General features: G+C 49.0%; 1 protein-coding gene across 10 annotated transcripts in view; it reads left to right on the top strand.

Annotated features, from left to right (window-relative positions):
- SAMD4A (sterile alpha motif domain containing 4A) overlaps positions 1–16,748 on the top strand; it is a 235,040-nt gene extending 218,292 nt beyond the window's left edge. For 3 of the 10 annotated variants that reach the window (XM_049706246.1, XM_049706248.1, XM_049706247.1), the window contains 2 exons: positions 6,593–6,676; positions 6,932–8,042. In XM_049706246.1, the coding sequence (XP_049562203.1) occupies positions 6,593–6,676; positions 6,932–7,077 (230 nt within the window). In that variant the 3' untranslated portion in view covers positions 7,078–8,042. The other 7 variants (XM_049706250.1, XM_049706249.1, XM_049706251.1 and 4 more) reach the window with 4 other exon arrangements.
- The last annotated feature ends 5,971 nt before the right edge of the window (positions 16,749–22,719 follow it).

Below are 22,719 nucleotides of genomic sequence, written 5' to 3' on the forward strand. Positions count from 1 at the left end.
ACCAGGGCATAAGGTATGTCAGGAAAGGACGGGACGTCCACAGAGTCCAGACGCTGGTTTAAAATTGCTTCTTGATGGGCTTCCCTGGTGGCGCAGTGGTTGAGAGTCCGCCTGCTGATGCAGGGGACACGGGTTCGTGCCCCAGTCCGGGAAGATCCCACATGACGCGGAGCGGCTGGGCCCGTGAGCCATGGCCGCTGAGCCTGCGCGTCCAGAGCCTGTGCTCCCCAACGGGAGAGGCACTTTGGTTTTAAAGCTCCTTTTCTTCATTTTGATACTTGCTATTTTTCTTCCCAGGAAGAAATACTTAATAAAATTTTGGGGGTTGTGAAGGCCTTCTCCCTGGGTCATTTAGTCCCAGCCTCTGTTTTCATGTAGAATTATGTATAATCCATTCCCAGTAGAAAGAGAACCTGGACAAGATTTGAAGACATCCTGGGCACGAGACCTTTCACCTTAAATGAATAGTTCACCCTGACCTCAGCCCCAGGACTGCAGCCCAGCCACCGTGCAACCTCACGGGAGCCCTCGCGTAGCCGACCGCTCTCTTCCAATCCTAACATACTTGTAGACTTCTCCATTCTTTCCTACCTCTTTTTTCCTCCCTGCAGCTCTCTTCCAAGTCCTCAGTCACCCTCTTTGTCCCCCATCTTAATTGGGCAGACCAGGCCCAATTAAGAGCTGGGCCATCCCTGGGAGAAGAACCGTTTGGGTCTGTTGATCTGAATCCTCCACCTGCACTATGTTTCCCCTCTGCTCTTATACAGCAACGCTGAACAGTTGGCTTATGCTCAGGTCAGCTATGACCCTAACATTGTCTCCACCCTCTTCCCGTGAAGCCTCTTGTTCCCGTAGTTAAAGAATCAAATACTACCAAACAGCTTGTAAGAGAAAATGACTCCCCCTGCCCTCCCCTCCCAGCCCAGAGTCCCATCTCCAGAAGCAGCACTTCCAGCTGTTTTCAGTTTTCCTGGTAGTAATCTGCAAGTCTCTCAATAATGTTCTTCACATACTGGACTTAGAACCCTTGGGTTATTGTTGTTGTTTTAATTAACCTCTCACCCGAACATGACAAACCCACTTCCAGCAAGGCCCTGATGAGGCAAGGCATTTCTGGTAACCACGGCCCGGGGACAGGACTGCTCCGTATTTCCTGACTGCAAATACCCTGGTTAGGGCTCAGCAGAAGCCACTCCTAAGTCCTGCCCGGCACCCTTGGCCCATGTGGGGTGGCTCTTCCTGAGACATGGCCATGAAGGGTGAGGCAGGGCACAGCTGTGACCCAGGATCCCTGGCTAAAGGGAAAGCAGGCTGCAGAAAGTCCCCCCATGGGCGCAGAAAGTTCCTCCTCAGCCTTTGCATCTAGGGCCTGAGGGCCAGGGGCTGGGACTAGACCATAAGCCTCACATCAGGTAGGCAGATATCAGGATGGCAGAAAGCGGCTTTCATCTTTACACAAGCAGTAGTAATTGTGAACGCAAAGTGGAATAGAGATGTGCGACCAACCCAAAATTGAATACTCAGAAAACTGTGCTACATTCCAACATAGTGGTTTCCTCCTGGCCATTAGATGTCTTCAAAGCACCCATTTTGACCCATCTGAGCAAATCTTGAAGACTACACTACATTCTAAGGAAGTTTGGATTCTATAAACTTAAAATAATCCCATCAAGATGATGGAATGTCTCCAAAGAATAAAGAAAAGCCTGAGGGCTAGAACCAGCCTCCAAGCTGTATATCAATTCATCAGTCACCTTGCTTGAATTTGCGAGACACTTCTTTCTTTCCTGGACCTACAGAATCCGTGGGCCCCTTGGAGGCCAGGGCAGGAGGGGTGGTTCTCCACTTCATTCCCATGTGGACAGATTTAAAATGTTTCCCAGGACAAGCCAGGAGAGCCATCGGTGATTGTTGCCTCTTGCTGGCCTGTGGGATGAGTAAGAAACATGAAGCTGGTCCTCCCAGAGAGGAGGACAGGGTCTGATACCATCACCGGGGGGTGACGAGCTCAAAATCAGGGTGGCGCCTGGCGAGAGGGGTCATGTTTCTCCGAGAGGTAGGGTGTTTTCCCAACTGGAAAATTAGTTTGGAAACTGCTCGCAGAATGACACCTTATCTTGGAAGCAGACCCTGCTGACCCGGGCTCCGCCACCCTTGGGATCAGAGAGGATCTCAGAGCAGCCCTGGCGTGACACTAGGAGGCCACGGAAGCTCCTCGCCACCTAGAGGGCCTGACGGGAAAGGGCAGAGGGGGCCAGCAGCTGACTTCAAAGGAAAAGCATGGAGAAAGGTAGACGGGGCAGCCTCACAGGGGACCTCATCCTTCCCTTGCACAAAACCATGTGCAAACTACCTTTGGTGCTGGACCACCCAGATGTGAGATGGGTAAAGCAGTGCCTTACCTGGCAGCATTTCATGATGTGACATATCTGTTCTCCATCGCAAACCTCCCCTATGCAGCGGCTCATGACTGGAATCCTTCCATCATTAGAATACCTGGGAGCATAGTGCACAAAGTTGTTATCATTCCTTTCTCCTTAGTGTGAGTGAGTTTCAGACTGCTTCCAGAGAACTGCCTTTAGAAAGAGAGGGGAGAGGGGGAATGCCATCAGTGCACTGGCTCCGCTGAGGGGATGGAAGGGGCTGCCCTGCAGAAGCAGAGGCCAGAGCAGGGACCCACTTAGAGTACCTGATCAACATTTGCTCCCTCCTTCTAGTAATCCAAGGCAAACAGCCCTGCTCAGGACTGACAGAGGATGGGCAGGGAGGTTGGCAAATGAATCAGTTCTATCACAGCCAAGAACCCAGCTGGGTCTGTGCCCCACTGCTTCTGAGAGCCAAATTCAGAGAGACCGACTTGAGGCAAGATGGTACAATAGTGTCGTGTACCATAGTCTGCTCATCATTTTTTGTGAAAATGTGGGTCCCATAGGATTTCCGCAGCACTTAGTTCTGCAGGTCTAGGAGTGAGGTCCCCAGAGAAGAGCTCCATTCCCCACAGCAGATTCAGGGAGCGACTGCGTACCTGTGTTCCCTGCCACCTGCCCACCACTACCAGCTCTGCACGGCCGCATTGGCCCATTTCCCTGCCGGCACTGATCTCTTTTCCTTTTGACACCATTCTCCCCCTTTCCTCTTGGTTCCTGCCTTCCCTTTATCTTCCTTCCTCCCCTCATCACAGTTGTGTAGCTCCCACTTCTGCATTCCCTGCCCCTTCCTCAAGAGACTGACTTGCCTCATTTCTCGCCTTCCAGCAACCCACTTCTCACTCAACCAGACTCAAAGCCCTCCTGGTTTACTCAGCAGAGTGGCCTCAGCTGTCATTGGCAAAGTGGGATTCTCAAGGTTTTTCCTAGAATGCCCCAACCTGCTGCTTATTCTAAAGTCCTAAAAACATTGGCCTCTTTACCTCAGCTTCAGGGACTTGGAGAAAGAGGCAGAAGGACACTTCAGGCCAGGTGGACCCTGCAGCAACACCTCATTAGGGATGGGCACTGCTTCCTTCCGGAATCCTCTTGACCCTGGGCCTGAACAGCAGTCCCTGTTCTTGTGGGACTTCTGAAAAGGCACAATTTGAAAGTCCCACATCAGCCTAGACTTTGGGCATCCTAGAACTGGGGATCCTCAAATACATCCTAAATACTGGAAGGGTCTGATGGGGAGGGGAAGAATCCCTCAGAGATGCCATCTGAGCTAAGGCCATCTGATGCCATCTGAGCTAAGGAAACAGGCCTGCTCGGGCAACAGGACAGAAGGCTCAGAGTCTATCCTTTTTGCCCTCCCGAAGACTCGACACTACACCTGCCTGGTCTGTTACAGCTGGGGGCCCAGGATGAACGCGATGAGCCCCCAGGCTGAGCAGAAGCAAGGACAAGAGTTGGTCTGTGGTCCAAGTGGACCTGTGGGCAGGAGCTGCCCACACGCTTAGTCGGGGCATGGAGAGCTCTGCCCACCAAGCCACCCGTGGCTGAGGGCTTCCAGCCGAGATGGAAGCTGCTCTTCACCCGTCTGGTCTCCCTCTGTCTCCTGTGTGCAGGGAGATGCCACGGATCTGTTTTTATCAAATACACAATTAAAAAGTCACACTATTAGGAAACTCTGGAGTGTGAACATACGGGCTTCTCCCAAGACTTAGAATTTTTCAAAGCTGCTCTGAGAGTGGTTAGGAGTCACGACTCCCCCGTGCAACAGAGGGAAGAGCTGGAGGATAAAAAGCAAGCATGCCGACTTTCAACCTAAAAGAGCAGCCACTAGGGTTTGGAGATTCTGGAGCAGAGAGCCCCACATTTCTCAGCCCCCCTTTTTTTGGAACACGCAATCCCAGGCTTGGAAAATGCCATTTTGCTGCGTGTTGGCAAGAAATCCTGCAGCTGAAACACTTCTCTCCAAATGTCGAGCATCTTTATTTATCCAAATCTCTCCACAGTGTTTGTTTAAAGGGGAGTGCTAGAGAGTAAACTAAATTTTACAATGAGCATATGGATGGCTGTAACTGCTGGGGTTTTTTTTTTTTTTTATTTGCTAACTGGCTATATATAAAATTGTGTTTCTATTTTATAGATTTCACACCCTGAAGGCTGCTAATTTTTGCATGCATATGATTTTCACATGAATGGATGAAAATACTAAAATACTCTTCCCTCTGGGTTGTTTAATTGCCCGACCCTACTCAGAGCAGTGGTGGATGGCGGTGTGGGGAAACCAGCTTCCCTAGAAGCCCAGTTGTCCTCTGTCTGCTCATGAACTGGCACAGTTGTCTTTCAGACCCATCGATGCTGGAACTGGTGTCAGAAAGAACCTTATCTGCTCCCCAGCGTTCATATCGATCGCTTTTGCCAACCTTCTCTTTGAGAATTTTAAATAACGGAAACGACATCTGCCTCTGAATTAGCTGGTAATGGGGAACACAGATTGCAGGGAAGGCTGAAATATATAGCTCCTCGAGGAAAACAAATACTTTGGTTTAGCCATTCGTTTCAACTTCCCCTCCCACCAAACCATCAACCTCATTTTTCATTCCCTCCCCGCTCCGGCCCCAAGCGCCCCCTAGTGGAGATGCGAAGGAGCCAGGAAATGGCCTGCAGTTTGGGCCTCAGGATCCTTTCACCACTTTACAGATAGAAGAGCTAAGGCCCAAAGAAGGGAACAGCTTCCCAGGGTCACACAGGAAGGCAGTGGCAACGCTGAGACTCCCCCAGGCACTCAGAACATATCCCACTGCTGATTTTTTCTGCCCTCCCCCATAGGATTTCACAGTTCTGTCCGAGTTTCACAGTAGCTGTCCGTTTCCTTCTATTTCCATCTTTTTCATCACTCCATAGACAGGTAATGAGGTGTGCAGAAGGCCATGGCTGGGTATCATGGGAGAGTCAGAGAAATCTGAGAGCATCGTCGCTGTCTGCAAGGCACTTCCAAACTAGTTAAGGATGTTCAAGGGTTCCACAGGATAGGGAGGTTGGGGGAGGTGCTGACGGTGAGCCCTAGCACGACAGAGGAGGCTCAGGGGTGCCTCCCCCTTGGAGGAGAGATAGGGAGGGTCCACATGGTAGAGGGGGCTTTGTGGTTAGAATGCACAGTATTGTCCTGGGTAGCGGGAACCCTCAGAACAGACGTCTCAGCCCTTGCTTCCCAGCGCTTGGAGTTGGAGAGTGTTGACAGGCATGGCAGGCATGCAGTGTGCAGTGGAGCAGCAGCTCTGGGTGAGACCCATGTGGCTTCCTGTCCCAGCTCCGTGTCGGCTGGCTAGCCTTGACAAGTCACTTAGCCTCTGGGAGCCCCACTTGAGAACTGGACACCCAGCAGGGTCTTGGACTCAGAAGAGGCTCTTGCCAGGCTGTGGTTTCCGTTTCCTGCTCCTTGTAATGAAGCAGAAATGCATCAGGCCCCAGTTCTAGGCACAGGGAGCACAGCCAAGTCCTGCTCCAATGAAGCAAACACTCAACTGGGAGGAGGTGACAAATACACACATGTCAGGCGTTGGTGATGGCGATGAAGAAAAATAAAGCAGAGAAAAGGGATGGGGTGGAAAAATTCTGTTCACATACAATGAACAGAAAGTCCTTTCCAAGGAGACGGTAGAGCCAGAGACGTGACAGCAGGCAGAGAGTGAGCCATGGAAATGTCCAGGGACCAGCATTCTGGGCAGAGGGAACAGCAGTGCAAAGGCCCTGGGGTAGAAAAGGGCCTGGTGGGGAGTGAAGGAAGGGGTTGCTGTACGAAGGCAGAGAGGTAACGAGAGGCCAGGTCTTCGGGGCCTTGCAGGCCGTGGCAAGGGGTTGGCTTTTACTCCGATGGGAAGCCGCCGGAGGGGTCTGAGCAGAGGCCTGGCAGACTGTGACCATGACAGCTATTTTTAGGCACCAATTTTTTTTCCAGCTGCAGTGGCCTCAGTGCGTCTAACAGACTCAGAGGTTGGTTGAACCCGAGTCCAGCTCACCCTCCACGCCGGCCCTGTTGGTCTCTCCCGCCCCCCGAGTCCTCCCAGGGAGGCACTCCAAACCCTCACCCTGGCAGGTGGAGCCAGTGACACCATGCCTACTTCCTCCTTGCTCTCAGAGCCCCTGTCACCAGCGGAACCCTTTGTCCCTTGCAGAATTCCAGCTTCCCGTGACTGAACCTGACATCAACAACAGGCTGGAGTCCTTGTGCCTCAGTATGACCGAACACGCCCTGGGAGGTGAGTGCATCCTCCCCGCATGGCACTGCACGCCTGGGAGAACCCCCAGCCACGTGCCATCCTCCACAGCTCGGGAGAGAGGGAAGGGCACAGGCCGAGGAGGCAGGGGACAGGGAGGGAGAGGGAGAGTGGCTGCAGCGCGCTGTCGGACCCTCGTCAAGCCTCGCCATACACGGGGGCCGCCAGCGCCCTTGCTCCTCCTTCTCTGGGAGGTGCCTCGGGGCCCCGGAGACCGAGGCTGCCCTCTTTCCCCAGAGGCTCCACCCCCCGGGGCACACTGGAGTCCCAGCCCCGCAGCTGTCCTAGCCCAGTGCGGGCGCTGGAGGAGCCAGGAACACAAGACGTGGCTTTTAGTGGAAACATTCCCCCACAGCACTGGATTCCTTCCTTCTCGGCACTAGATCCCCCAGTCCGGTCCAAGCGTATCCCAACTTGCTCTAAAAATAGAATTTCTGAAACCAAAATCCCTTCTTGTTTTTACATCTCCCTGTTCCAATGGCTTCCACAACGCCCAGAGCCCCAAGCAGTCCAAGGCGTCCTTCGCAGCGTGACAGGGACGGTCTAGTTGGATGCGCCAGGGGTGTGCAGGGCTGCAGCCCCTGGAGGAGCTCCCAGAAGCAGCTGGGTCGTCCCACTGTGTGTTTGGTCTGCAGCCCTGCATCGTCACAACAGCCCTGGGAGGCCTTCAGTGCCCTCCTGGTACTAAACGGGTGCCTTCCTCTGGCCTGGACTCACTGCCAGCCCTGGGGATGTTTGGCAGACAGAGGAGAGACGTCTGCCCCTTCCTGCCAACCTCCAGGGAGGCTGTGAGTCATGGAGATTGAGACAGGCCTCCTGTGACCCTTCCCGACAGCCCTGTCCGGTCTGGACGTGCTCACCCACCGCAGAGCCAGAGACGGGTACACGGAGAGGCACAATTTGTGCTAGCCCAGCAGCAGCAGAAAGAAAGGCTGTCATAAGCCACTGCTCCAGAGAGCTTTGTCCTCCTGACCAGGGGTGTTTAGATTTTCAGTCTCTACAAACACAGGCTTATCCTGAAACCAAATAGGACAAAGGTAAATGCTCTGTGTGGAGCAGAGTACAGGCCGGGACTGCACCCACCTGACCTCACCCATGCAAGGGTCTCCATAGCCTGGAGAAAGCCTCCGCTCCGTACCAGAAGGGAGCTAGCTGAAGGCCTCCCAGGGCTGCTGAGCAGACAGACGGTGGGGTGCACAGCTCCCTCCGTGACCCCCCGCGGGGGTTCCGGGGAACCCCATTTGCAAACACCACTCTCTCCCTTGGCCATTCAGTTCAGATCTTAGAAGCTTTGCGGCACCACTGGTTCATTCCCGGTACGTCCGCGTGTGGTGCCACCAGCTCCTCTTCTCCAGGTAACCGAGGAGGTTGGGTCAGCACCCTGACAGCCCCTGACGAGTAATGGGAAACAACCCAAAGGTCCGTCGGCAGATGAATATGGATGGACGAGATGCACTATAGCCACACGGTGGAATGCCATTCAGCCTCGGAAAGGAACGAAGTACTGTTACATGGCTGATCTGTGAAAGCATTATGCTAATGGGTGAAAAAGCCAGACACAAAACGCCACACCGTGTGTGATTCCCTTAACGTGACACGTCCAGGATAGGCAAACCTACAGAGACAGAAGGCAGATCAGTGGCTGCCAGGGTTTGGAGGGCGGTGGGAATGGAGCGTGGCTGCTAACGGGCACCAGATTTCTCTCGGGGGTGACAAAATAGCCTGGAATTAGATGGTGGTGATGGCTGCGCAACTCGTGAATATGCTCAAAACCACCGAGCTGTACACTTTAAAAGGGTGACGTTTGTGGTGTGCAAATTATATCTCAATTTTGTCCTAAACGGAAGGCCTCCGGACCTGAGCCTTCAGCCCAGGCTCAGCCCCCTGTAGGCAGCCCAGGTGCCCTCCCACCTGACACCTGACAGGCGCTGGCTTGCAGGGCGACTCCACTGAGTCCTGCATTGCCTGTGAGAGTCAGCCAGGAGGACTGACCTCCCCCCGGGCTTGACAGATCTCAGGTAATTGGTGTGTTGGAAGCTCTTATCAATCTGCTAAGTGCTAACATCATCATCATCATTAAGAGCAGTAATGCCAAATGCTCTTTATTAAAGGGAGGTCTTCATTGAAAGACTCCATTTTTAGCCTGTTCTTCTATTTTTACAGGAAACATCTGTGAACTGGTTTTTTTGCTAATGTTTTCATCTCGTTAATCTCCTAAGCCTTTTTATTGCTGTGTTTTTTCTCAATAATCCTCTCTGGTGGGAAGCCTCCTAAGCAGTTTCCTGAGCAGGGAATGCAAATTAGGTTCAGGGTGGCCCAGTTGGGTGCGGTGGCAGCGGTGTGCCCTCCCACTGTGACAGCACCTTTCTGCTGGCCGACCCCCGCCAGGTGCCAACGGAGATGACTTTGCTGGGAACAGAACTTCTGCCAGTGAGTGAAGTTATCTTACATGAAGACGAATGACCAGGGAGAGGAAAGCAGAGTAGTAAAAGATGCTCCTCTGCTTGTATCTCAAGGAAGGAGGGGGAGGGCTTCCCTGGTGGCGCAGTGGTTAAGAGTCCGCCTGCCGATGCAGGGGACACGGGTTCGTGCCCCGGTCCGGGAGGGTCTGCGTGCTGCGGAGCGGCTGGGCCCGTGAGCCGTGGCCGCTGGGCCTGCGCGTCCGGAGCCTGTGCTCCGCAGCGGGAGAGGCCACAACAGCGAGAGGCCCGCGTACCGAAAAAAAGAAAAGAAAAGAAGGGGAGAGGTGTCCAAGTTCCTAGGACACCACATCCCAGGATGGCCATTCTAACGGGGCTGCTCCCCGGGCGCCAAGCCTTGGGGCCCATCCTTTTGTGCTGGCATCTCTGCTTTTTCAGTCTCCTCCAGTAACTGCTGCCCTCTGGGTGTTGGTCGAAGCTACTTCCTATCCATCTTCCTATCCTAGCCTTCCCTATCCATCTCTTCTTTTCTCTCCCCAGGCCCCTCCGACAGAACCGGTGAGGAAGCCCAGGGGGTGGGTTGCCTCTGCCATCTTGGTTTGTGAGTCTTTATTTAAGGCTTTCATCTGGCTCTGCTGGGCTTGCTCCTGACTGGTGGCCCCAGGTGTTCAGGGAGACTCAGTACCAGCAGAATGAGTCTGCGAGGCTCCGCCCGGCAGAATGGCGTCCATAGTGAATCAAACCATAAAGAGGAATGCACGGTCCATCCTCGGATGTTCTGGGGTTTGTGCTTCACCTGATCCCGTTGTCATTCCTTCCCACCTTCTCTCCTCACTCCTTCTTGGGACTTAAAGCTCCACTTACAGCCGATATAAGTGCAAATCGGGAAATGGCTCCACTTTCTCAAGACATTATTCTGCCTTTCATTTGAAATTTGCCATAGTAATTATAAAACCTATGATGGTTGCATGGGAATGGTGCCCCTTTGAGTTGTGCAGTGCACGACCCACACACCTGTAAATAGTGAGTCTGGACTTAACCTACTGGTCATTTCCCTGCAGGTGAATACCAACCATCACCCTTGGAGGATGAGGTATAGGGTGAGAATTCTGTGAAAATGCAACTTGGGGCTGGGTTAGTTGAGATTTTCTTGTTTACAGCTCCTCACTTCAACAGCTATGAAAGGTTGACATTAATAAATGGACGAGTTGAGGCCCAGCAAGGGTGTGCACTGTGCTTCTACAGACGAGGGAGTGGCCTCTGCACCCTCACCCCACCCACACGTGTGTGTGCACATATACACACACTCACTGTTCTCCCACAGCCAGTTACCACTGCTGGGCCACCACTCAAGAGGCTACGGTTGACGTGCGTAGAAGGCAGGAAGAGGTGATTCGTTCACATCTGGGGACCTCTAGGATTGATAATCTGAAACAACAGATGCTCTCAGGGGCCATTTGCTTCCCTTCTTTAAAGTCTCTCAAAAAATCATGTAGAACTTTACACACACACACACACACACACACACACACACACGAGTACAAGTAAAACTGGGAAAATCTGTAAGATGGGTAGATTACATCAATGTCACTATCTTGGTGGTAATACTATACTATACTTTTGCAAAATGTTACCTTAGGGGCAAACTCAGAAACAGGGTGCTCTTTCTTATGTGGACCGACAGTGATCTCATTAAAAATCTGAATGAAAGAAACATGCTCCCTCCAAGTCCCTGCTGGCAAGATGCCAGCCTGGCACCACCCATGAGGCGGCCAGGAGACCCCTGCAGTGGGCTCAGTGCTCCCCTGTATCACTTAGGTCCTCCAGCTTTCCCTGGAACAGTCGGCCACACCCCTCTCACACCTGAGCTCTGCCCACTGCATCTAGACGCACCTCTGCTAGACGGGCCTTGTGATGCGGAGGTTTAGACCAAGACACATCTACTGACATGTGGACATCAGTGAAACCAGGGAGGCATCCTGCATCCCATCCTGGCCTTCGTTTAGTGGTCACTGAACATAGTCATTTCTACCTCCTATGACTAATCCATGCCTCTCTCTGCTCACCGGAGAAACTCTAGCATGGACCATTGTAGGGACCTCTTAACTGGTTCACCTACCACCAGCCATGCCAGAGAAACCATTCTGAAGTCAAATCCGGTTACTCTACCACTTATAAATCCCCAATTACCTATGTCCAAGCTCCTGTTAATAGTACACAAGACCCTTATGGTCTGATTCTGGGGACTCTCCCACAGTCCCGTGTGAAAAGGGGTTGGGCAGCCGTCGGCTCCCTCTGTGGTCTGGCTCACTCATGGCCTCTCCTCTCTGACAGGCATGTCCCCCACTTTCTCTATAGCCTGGTTTCACCGATTCTCCATAACACCGACATGGCATATGCTGGGCGGCCTCAGCACTCTTCCATGTCCACTGGATCTTTCAGTTCCAGGTGCCAAAAACAAATCTCACCCTGGTGTCTCTGCCCCCGATCAGATTCTTGAGACAGAGGATCTGGATCACTTTGGGTCAATTGCATCCCCCTGGTCTGCTCAGCTGTGATCAGAGATCACAGTCACCACCACTCATCCCTGGCCTTTCAGCAGGGACTCAGGGGGAAAGGGAGATGCTCCCAGAGAAAGGGACATGAGCTGGACAGGTCCACCTGCATGTGTATTGCAAAACCTAGCTGGCTCTCTGCCATATCTCCTGCCACTCCTCCTGTCCTTCATCCTAAACCTCCAGCCCTCCCCCAGGCCCACCATTTGATGAGCAGCATCACGCCTGTACATGAGCTGTATGCCCTCCCCACCCTAATACTCTCCTGCCTCCTCTTTTCTTCTCCTACCAGACCATCTACAAAGTCATTTTCTTTCTCTGTGAAACCATCCTTGACTTCCAAGGGCAACCTAAACACTCCTTCCCCCTTGTTCCTGCTGTGCCTGGTACATACTCCATTACAGCAACCATCCCTCATGTGTCATTGTCAGTGTACATGTCTGTGTCCTGTCTAGGATATATATATACTTGGACAAAGTGTGAGGATTAGGTCTTTTCATCTTGGTTTCCAGGCTCAGTATGGCTCCTGGCAAAAATAGCTATGTTGAGTGGGTGGGTATGTGAAGAATGAGTGAATGGATGGATGGATGAATTTAACCCTTATCTGTCCTCAGAGACTGGGAGGTCCAACAGGCATGACGCTGGAATCGGTGGGCATGAATGGAATTGCTTTGCTCACCTGTGCCCATTGTGTCCTCCTTTCTCTCCCAGACGGGGTTGACCGGACCTCCACAATCTAGAGCTGAAGATGAGAGTGACCGCGCTGGCCGTGAAATCGACTGCTGCGGGTCCAGTGTTAGCCATCTTCAGGGTTGCACAGAATCCTCCAAGATACTTTGCAGCCATTTCTTTTCCCCTGGTCCCTCTCCCATTTTGATTTTGTGAGAGCGTAGGTCGTCCTTGTAAACATATCAGTAGACCTGGGACTGGTTATTTCGTCATTTGTTTCTGTCGTGGGATGGCTTGGTGTGGGGCATGGGGAGGGATCTCTAAGGGAAACATAGGACTGGGAACGGGTGGAGGGAATGCAAGTGGCTTCTTGGATGGAAATGAGGGGGAAAATAAAGAGGGTACCGCTTGGAAAGAGATGAGAGACTTGGGAGGGAGGCAGAAGCCCCAGCCCTTGGGAGCCTTCTCAGAAGCCTGCCTTCAGAGTCAGGCCCCGGGAGGAAAGCACGGATGCCTGCGACCAAAGCACAACGGCGGCTCGCTCTTTTATGTCTCCCCTGATTGGATTCCCTGAGGCCCCTGCTTGAAATCCAGCCGCAGAAGAAGTCCACATGGCAACGGGGGCAGGAAGGGAGAAATTCCCTCCAACAAAATTTCAGATAAACTTTGATTTGTGTATTGTTTACATAACAATTTTAAAGGGTACATAATGTGTAAAGAGTTGGGCTAGAACTTTTCTTCATACTATGGTTTTTGTAAAGGATTTGTTGCTATGGATTCATTTTTTCCTCTATTTTTATAATAGCAGCAGGGTTGTCTTTTTAAATGGCTGCCAAGCTCTGCTTCTCGGGAAGGCGGAGCTGTCACGTAGGCCTGAGTTGTGTCTCCCACCTGTGGGTGGGAGAAGTGTGTAGGTGGAGTTGAGGATGTGGCTGGAGTGGGTGGAGCACTGGGCAGGGCGCCACCATGTGATCGGTTATGGGATTGCGCGCAGTCACCTAGGGAGTCTAAAGGAATCCTGCTGCCCTTTCTACGCTGGATTTGCTTCTCACCCGGAGAACCTTTCTCCCCACCCTACCATGGGGTGTCATCCTATCAGTCCTGGCCTCGCTCCACACACACACACACACACACACACACACACACACGTGGGTACAAGTTTCACTGGAGGAGAAAAGGCAAGGATGGATATTTTTCCCTAGCAAGAGGCCTTAATACCCAGATAATAAGCTCAAAAGGCCGCTTTTGGGGGGGTTGCTCGCAGGAACCCCAGCCTGGGAGCTGCAGCCCCTTGGCTCGCTCACCGCTGAGGAAGAGGAGGAAAAGAGCAAGGTCCGGCAACAGTGTATAAACGGTCAGTCAGCAAGTGGCAGAGAGAGCTGCGGGGAGACGTCCCAGGTGGGCAGTGGAAGAAGATGTGAGAAAGGTCGACTTCATGATGGAAATGATGATTCTATCACGTACGTCAGGGATTTGCTGTGTTGTCGGCTGATTTATCCACCCGCATGGAAGGGAGACAAAACTACTACTTAACATGGTGAGAGATTAACAAACTACGCTACCAAAAAGTAATAGCTCTATTTCTTAAGGGCAAGAAAGACTACGTTTGGAATTTGATGCAATAGAGGGTATTAGAGGAGATCCAAGAGGAGCTGTGCTCTGCGCTGGAAAATTGGGTTGTGTAAATGATGGTGTGACAGCTCAGCCAGAGGCGAGATCAGGGAGATGGTAGGAGGCCTGTTTATTGAATGGGTGTCTGGTACCATTTTGGGGGTTTGTTTTTTTAGCAAAGTCAGAGTCGAAATTAAAGAGATCAGACCATGAAAATCACTGCGTTTGCTTGGGGTTATGTTTTAAAATAATGAAGTAAATACAATTTAAAAGGCCTTAATGAAATCCAAACAGCTTTCTTCTACCTTCAAGATTGAAAATGTACACCCAACACAGCCTTGGATGTTGTGAAGCTTGCAAAGTCTTCTTAAAATGTGGGAACATCTTAACCACAGAGAGCCTTTAGCAAGCAAAGAACATTGAATCCACAACATCCTGCACTGCATTTTATAAAAAAGGGGGGCTCTCCATGGGTGACTATGTTCTAAAGATGCAAATTCATTTGCAGAAAGAGGCAGCATTTTTTAGTTGATATGTTTTAACCAAGTGCCATTAACATTCATCCTCCACTCCCCTTTTCTAAGCAAGCTTAGGGTTACTTGGGGAATGTGTTGGGATGGACAATCGTGTGAGCCAGGAAGGACAAGTCAAAGATGTTGAAGGCCAAAGGCAAGACCAGAGGGTTTGCGAAGGTGTTTTTTGGATGCTAAGAACGTTAATGGAAGAAAAAAAACAGTGGTATAACACATCTTGTGGAGAAATTAAAAAGCATTCAGATCTGCTGCAAAACACGTATATCCATAAACACTCGGGTTGTTCAGAAAACAGATTGTGAACACAATCACATGAGCATGAATCCTTTAAAAGGATGAAGACCTTAAAGTATTTGCAAATCTGAATTTCTATTTATTCCTTCACTGAATATAGAAACAATGGTTATCTGATTATTAGAGATATTATTTTGGATATGTTACTTATTAACTTGCTATGGCTGGTAACCATGATAAAGTCTGTTATTAATAACAACATAATTCTTTTTTTAAAAGAAAAGCTTATTTTTCATTGACTGTGTATAGATTTATCTACTTAGTTGTGTTCTGCTCTTAGTGTTTTAATTTTTTTTTAAGTTGACTGTTCTGATAAATTTTAGGCGCCTGTCCCCACCTTGTTTTGAGTCCTGTGTTGACTGCAGGTATACAGCTCAATCTAAAAATCCTAAAGCAAAAGAACTTTATTTATAAAAAAAAAAAAAAAAATCAAACAGTTGCATGCATAGAAGGCTGTGAAGTCGGATATTTAGTAATAAAGCGGCAGTGCCTTTTTTTGTATTTACCCATTGACCCCCAAATGCAACTGTTTTATATTAAGTAAATAGTAAACATTAAAAATCTCAGAGTAAAATCTATTTCACTACATGGGTTTTTTTTCTCCCCTTGTTCTGATTTAAGCAGTGTGTATTTGACATCTCTACATTGTCCCAGGGACAGTGGTGTTCTACGATATTGTTATCATGTATGATGTTTTATTGGTGCTTTTTATTCATAGTGGTTTCTTACCAGAAACAGTAGGAAGACACACATGAACTGTGTACAAGAAATGAAACATTGCTGCTGATATGTTTTGTTTTGTTTTCCACATGCTTTTTGAGTTTCACTTTTTAAACCAAGGGCCAGCAAGCAAAATCAATGCCCTGAAGAGGGCGGCTGTTTGCACCAAGCTCTCCAATGCTGTGTATTGACGGTCCCTTTCTGGTACTCAGGATTGGAGCTAGAGCTGGGCCCCCTCTCCCATTCATTTGAAGAGACGCTGAGGGAAACAAGGTTTTCTTTTGAGGTGTCGTTGGCTGCCTTTTACGGAATGGGAGCCTTCTCCGGGTCTTCTGTTCTTCTGCCCCTCTTGTAGCTACTGCCAGTGCAAGGTTTGTAGATGCACGTTCCCCCTCTGGAACCGGGATCTCCCTGAGAGCCTGGCCTGGGGGCTGAGCTGGGTTGAATGCATAGGCGCACAACCAGAAGGGCAGCGAGGGGAGGAGAAAGCAGCCCCCATCTCGGTGGCCCTCTGGGGATGTCTTGGGCAGGTGGCCCCAGCTTGGGTGCAGGGAAACAGCCTAACCAAGGCGTTCAGGTGTGCCTGTTACAAGAAGGCCCTGGGGAAGGATAATTTGCACATGGGGCTGTGATAACACTAATGTTGATTTTTTGTTTTACAAGTCATGAGAGATGTTTGCAAAGTGAGTTTTATTTTTTTGTAATTCCTTTATCTTTACTTAAAGGTGAATGTGTATTCCTCTGGGAGGAATAGGAAGAAAACAGGAATGTTAATAATGTCAAACAGAAGACTTCCTCCCTTATTAATATATAACCCTCATGTATTTATGCCTAATGTAAGCTGATTTTTAAAAAGCTTTCTTTTGTTGCATGCCCCATGCAGACATCCCTATTGTACATGCATGCCTTTCGTCCTGTTTTCCTGTATAAAGTTAGTGAACAAAGAACTATTTTTGCCTAGTTCATGTTGCCAAGCAATGCATATTTTTTAAATTTGTCATATATGGAAATAGCATGTTTGTTACATGTAAAAGCTTTACTGATATACAGATATACTAATGTTTGAAGAAGCTGTTCTTTGCAAGTGTACAGTTTTCAAATGTTACCAGTGAAACACCCTTGTGGTTTAAACTTGCTACAATGTATTTATTACTCATTTCCTCCCATGTAACTAAGAATCATGGCTATATTTCATATCAACGTTATATTGAAAGTGAAGGGAAATGATTAATACAAGGTTTTGTAACACTGGTGTGTGTCTTTTTTCATTTTCGTCAATATGATCGATTAGAAAACAAGAACTGAATCTTAGAAATAAGCCAGCCAGGAAGAATAAGCCTGACATCCCTGTAAACTGTTCCCCCCTGACCATTCTATGAAAACTGTGTCTTCCAACCATGAGCTACTTCTTTTTAACAGAAAGGGAGGAAGAGGGGTGTAAAATTTTATGCAGCTTGATCTGTGCCCAGAGTAACCAATAAATGTATCACCTGACTTAGGGGCATGTTTCTAAATAAAAACTAACCTTGCAGGTGGTACTGTTTATAGCTTGCTCTCCACCCTCAGTGCCTTTGAAATCCTATTTTACCCCTTAACCACAGCATGAACAGTAGCCTCCTTGGAGCCTTGGGTTTTTCAATACACATGGCTTGAATCTTATTTTAATACTTCTAATTCCAGTAAGATATATAATATACATTAATATAAATTCTACATAATGTGTCAGTTAAGCATATGGTTGGAGAGACAAACCTGGGTTTGAATTCGGCTCCAGCCTTCTCTGGCTGTGTGATCTTGAGCAAGTTACTTAACCTCTCTGAGCCTTGGGTTTGGTTTGGGTTTTGGCCTATGACACTCAAGGTTTGTGTAGTTAAAACTCTAGTCCAAAAAATAAAAGAAAGAAGGAAAGGTAAAGACAAAATAAAACATAAGATACAGAGGTTATTACCACCAAAACCTAGCAACCTGAGATTTCTCTGAGGCAACCACGGCTTAACACTGTGACAGGGACCATCCGGTGACTGCCTTTCCACCAGGCTCAAGCTGCTGAAGAGACTGACAAGATCCAAAATGATCCCTGGAAATGTGAAGAAATGCCTCGTAAGCTGAGACATTCGATGAAATCCCTCCTGCAGTTAAACTCCCATAACCCAGGTGAGCTCTATCTCGGTATTCTGAGAGGAGAGGTTAGTGTACAAGAGAAAAGTTGAGCCTCACTTTTGAAATGTGTGGAATGAGGGGAGATAAGAGAGTTGTGAGATTAGAGGGACCATAAAGGGCTCAGCACGGTGCCCAAAACGGGGTTAGTTAGCAATTTTTTTTTTTTTTGCGGTACGCGGGCCTCTCACTGTTGTGGCCTCTCCCGTTGCGAAGCACAGGCTTCGGACGCGCAGGCTCAGCGGCCACGGCTCACGGGCCCAGCAGCTCCGCGGCATGTGGGATCCTCCCGGACCGGGGCACGAACCCACGTCCCCTGCATCGGCAGGCGGACTCTCAACCACTGCACCACCAGGTAAGCCCTGCAGTTTTTATCAGTAGAGCTGTAGCTCTTTGTCAGCCATCTTTGTAATGGAATGTTCAATCCTAGAGAAAAGGTTACTCCCGTAGTAAAGTTTTCAGGACTCCCCCTAGCAGCCCCTCCCAAAAAGAGATTTAATTGCATTTATTGAAGGGGGATGAATATCTATATAGCGTACTGGCTCGGAAGAGGCCGCAATGGGTTTGAGCCAGGAATCCAGAAGGAGCACCGATGGGTACAATCGACTCATACTCTCCAAGCTAATGAGAATGGCGGCCCAGGGGAACAGAAAAAGGGACCAAACTCCTGTGAAAGTACCTTGGTTTTGTCCCTTGAACAGCCACTACATCTATATGTAGCCCTGACTCCTGATCAGCCCAAGACCTATTGTCCCCAGGGGTTGAGGGGAGGGCGTGGGGGTATCGAAAATCTCATCCAGAACCAGAACTTAATCCTCTAAGAAAGATGACCAGTCAGGGTGGGTCTGGTCCCCACTGAAGCACAGTGTGTCAGCCCACACTTTGTCCAGGCCCCTTTTCCCAGTGAGCTGTGCTAGCACGTCACACTCAGGCACTGATCTCACAGATACCGTTCCACAGGCTTCTACAAGCACGCTCCTTTTCTACCTTCCATCCACACATCACAAAACTTGAAAACTACCCCTTCCCTGGGCATTTCAGCCTCTAGATGCTTAACTGTGGCTCTAGGATGGCCTAGCTCACTCGGTGCTTCTCAAACCATCTGTGAATTTTAGTTGTAGGGGGTGGCTGTTTATTTCCAACCCACATAGTCGAATTCTTTTTTAAAATACAAGAAAAATAAAAGAAAAAAAATCACCATCCCCCAATCTCATGCTAGATTCAAAAGACAAAATTATTTTGTCAAATTGCTAAAAAGTAGTCCTGTTCTGGCTCCCTAAGTTCTGGGATCAGCCTGCAAAATCAGACTGGGAGATTGCCCTGAGGATGAGATGGTGGAAATCCTGACGCCAACATCTCCCTCCCCTGGGCTAACAATGCCTGCAATACAGCAGAGGAGTAACCATCACATCACATCTGAGAGATGCATAGACATTGGCTCAAGAACGGCAAGTGCTGGGACTTCCCTGGCGGTCCAGTGGTTAAGACTTCGCCTTCCAATGCCCGGGGTGTGGGTTCGATCTCTGGCCAGGGAACTAAGATCCCACATGGCTCACGGCCAAAAAACCAAAACATAAAACAGAAGCAATATTGTAACAAATTCAAGAAAAGACTTTAAAAATGGCCGACATCAAAAAAAAATCTTTTAAAAAAGTGGCAAGGGCTTTGTTCACTGGGCATTTCTAAGAGCTAAAAGAGCAATCCTTGAGAAAGGGGACATGTCAGCAGGGAAGGAAAAGGAGCGTCCAGACGGTAATGGGACCAGTGGTGGGAGGTTAGAGCCCAAACCTAAAGGGCTTGGAAATGGGTCACGTGAAAGAGCACCATTTCCATGGTAACTTTGAGCAGTGGTCTTCATGCTCCTCCTCTCAGTTTCTGGCCCAGTGTCTTGAGACTGGAGGGTGGCCCCTCTGTGTGGGGGGGGGGGGGGCGGGGGGGTGTCTGCCCACACATTTGCGACACAGGTACATAAAGTAGGAAATGCGGGTGCCTGGGAAGTTGCAAACTTTGGCAAACGTCAGCACGACATCTCAGTTATGACCAAGGGGCTCCGCTGGAGCGCGTGATCTTTCCCTGTCCTCCCGGGTGTCAGCCCACCAGCCTTGCCCAAGGGGCCCTTGTGCACAGACAGTGACTTCTCTGTGATATGAACCTGGCCATTTGATGACTGAGAATTTCCTCCAAGGAATATTTTTCATTCTTCAGTGGTTTCTACTTCAACTTTTAAAACCCACGGAGAAATATTTTGGCAACGTTATAAAGCTCAGACTTTATAAAAAGACAGCTTTGTGTTGACATTTGACTCAGAGCACATGTTTTTAAATAGTGTGTTCCACAGTTTTTTGAGGTTTTATGTTTTTAAGTCCAATCCAGGAGAAACAAAATCGGAGCTTTGGTGAGTGAAACGGTCCCACCAGAGCTATTGGAACTCAAGACAGCTGAAAGGTTCCAGTTAAACCTCCCTGTGGGGACCACAGCCGGGACTGGGTGTCCCTGTTTGTGCCAACATCCTTGGGAGATAGTTCCAGTTTTCCATGCCATAAAATTCTAACAGGCTTGGAGTGAAGTCAGACGAACCTACAAAACCCCAAGATCAAATCTGTCCAATTGGACCTCTCCACTTTGCTTTCTGTTAAGCTTATCCCAGATCTGTTCACTGGGAAAAAGCTAAACATGGATTTCCAGTACCTCTACCTGACTGAGTCCCTTTTGGCATTGACCTATAACTGTGTTAGTCATCCAAGATGGAATATGTCCAAAGACAGCAAATTGTGGATGAGAGAAATAAAATGCATACATGACATCATTTCCCTCCCTCCATTACCAAATGCGCATATCCAACCCGGGGCGGAGAAAACACACCCTATGTGCTTTCTCCCATTCTGTGCTTTGGGGTCTAGATGGCTTCATCTCCTAACTGACTCCACTTTGCTCTCCTAAGACACAGAACCCAAGCCCTCGTTCACCTGCGGTCACTGCATTTATCCAGAGGTGCTTCCAAAGTGTTCAGATCCAACCCATCTCCCAGAAAAGGCTTCAGGAAACAGACCCCAGTTTTGCTGTCTTCCTCCTGCAACAGGATTTCCTGGGGACCAGGTGCTGACCAGCTGCATGTCTGGAAACAGAGGATACTTTGCAGGGGACAAGCACCAAGGTCTTTCTGGACCCAGTAGGTAAAGTCCAGTGACAGTGAGCCATCTGTCCTGTGCCACTCAGAGAAAACCTGAGATGCCCCATCAGGACCCCTGGGGGGTCTTTTTAGTCTCTTAGCCTGAATGATATGAGCCCAGGGGTCAGGGTGTCCACAAGGGGGCAGCAGGGGTATAAGGGTTGCTGCTCTCTTCCCAGCAGAGGGAAGTCAAACACCCACCAAACCTCCCAGCTTCCTCTGAAGACAGGAAGCAACCCCTATGAAAAGTAGTTCTTGGAGAGAGCCTGGGAGCATTCCAGATCTGGAGGCAAGAGAGAGCTTGTGAATCTGAGGAACAGAAATAAGTAAACAGATGACTGGAACGGAGAATGGGGAGTGGTGGATTTAGGGGCTGGGGACTAGCTGGCGCCAGTGGCAGAGTCATAAAGGGCCTTGTTAACCGTGGTGAAAAGTGCAGACTCCACCTTAACTACCGTAGCTGCCCTTGCTTGCCAGCAATGTGATCACATATGAGGTTTTTGGTTTTGTAGAACAAAGAACCTAAGTGAAAAGACTCCCTCCTGCCCCAGGCCCTCAGCACACCCCACCCCCAGGCATTCAGAGTTAGTTTCTTCTGTAGCCACCAAGAGATATTTATACATTTACAAACACTGATATATTTTCTCTTTTTACACACAAAAGAGCACAATGTGCCCAGTGTTTGTCACTGTGTGCTATTTTTCTTCCCCCCCGCCCCCCCCCCCACCCCGCTTAGATCAGTTTTGCAAACCACTCTCTATCATTGCCTTATACTTTCTGATGACTGCTCAGGGCTCGACTCTCTGGGCTAGTGGGATTTCACCAGCCCTGTGCTGATGGGCACTCACGCTGCCTCCATTCTTTCTGTTACAGGCACTGCTATGATGAAATACATTGTACATGGGTCGTTTCACATGTGTACAAGTGTTCCCACAAGTGGGAAAGTGGAATTGCTAGATTAAAGGGTATTATATCAGCGTTCTCCAGAGAAACACCAGTCAGATAGATAAATTACAGATAGATAGATGATAGATAGATAGATAGATAGATAGATAGATAGATAGAGAGATATGGGGGACTTATTGTAAGCAGTTACTCATTTGTAGGGGCTGGTAAGTCTGAAATCTGTAGGGAAGGCCAGAAGACTGGAAACTCAGGCAGGAACTCATGCTTCAGTCTTGAGGCAGAATTTCTCCTCCTAGAAACTTCAGTTTTTGCTCTTAAGACATTTAACTGATTGCATGAGGCCCACCTACATCATCAAGGGCACTCTCCTTTACTTGATGTCACCTGACTATAGGTGCTGTTAACCACATCTACAAAATACCTTCACAGCAACACCTAGATGAGTGTTTGATTAAATAACTGGTACTAGAGCCTCGCCAAGCTGATAACAATCAGATTTATCATTTGTCATTTGGCTAACTTTTCCCAGGTTGTCTTCCATAGATTTATACATCTGGCGGCAATGGATGACAGTGCTTTATTTCCTACCCTCAGCAATTCCTATGTCACCAACTTAAAGAATATTTTCCAATCTAATAGATGAAAAATAATGTATGTCCTTTTCATTTGCATTTCACTTATTTGAGAGGGTGAGCATATTTTTATATGCTTAATAGTCATTCGTAATTTCCTTGGAACTGTCTGTCCATATATTTGCCCATTTTCTATCAGGTTGTTGGTCTTCTTCTAATAATTGGTAGGAGCTCTTTTTATATTGTGGAAATTACCTTTGGTCTGTGATATGAGTTAAAATACTTTTCCCAGTTTGTCTTTTGATTTTGCCTATAGTGATTGTTTCCATTGAGAATTTTTTTAATGTACTTGAATTTCTTGATCCTTTCTTTTTTGGCTTCTGCATTTTGAATCTTATTTTAAAAGGCCCTTTTTGCTT

This window comes from Orcinus orca, chromosome 2 (assembly GCF_937001465.1).
Source record: "Orcinus orca chromosome 2, mOrcOrc1.1, whole genome shotgun sequence".
Classification (NCBI taxonomy): domain Eukaryota; kingdom Metazoa; phylum Chordata; class Mammalia; order Artiodactyla; family Delphinidae; genus Orcinus; species Orcinus orca.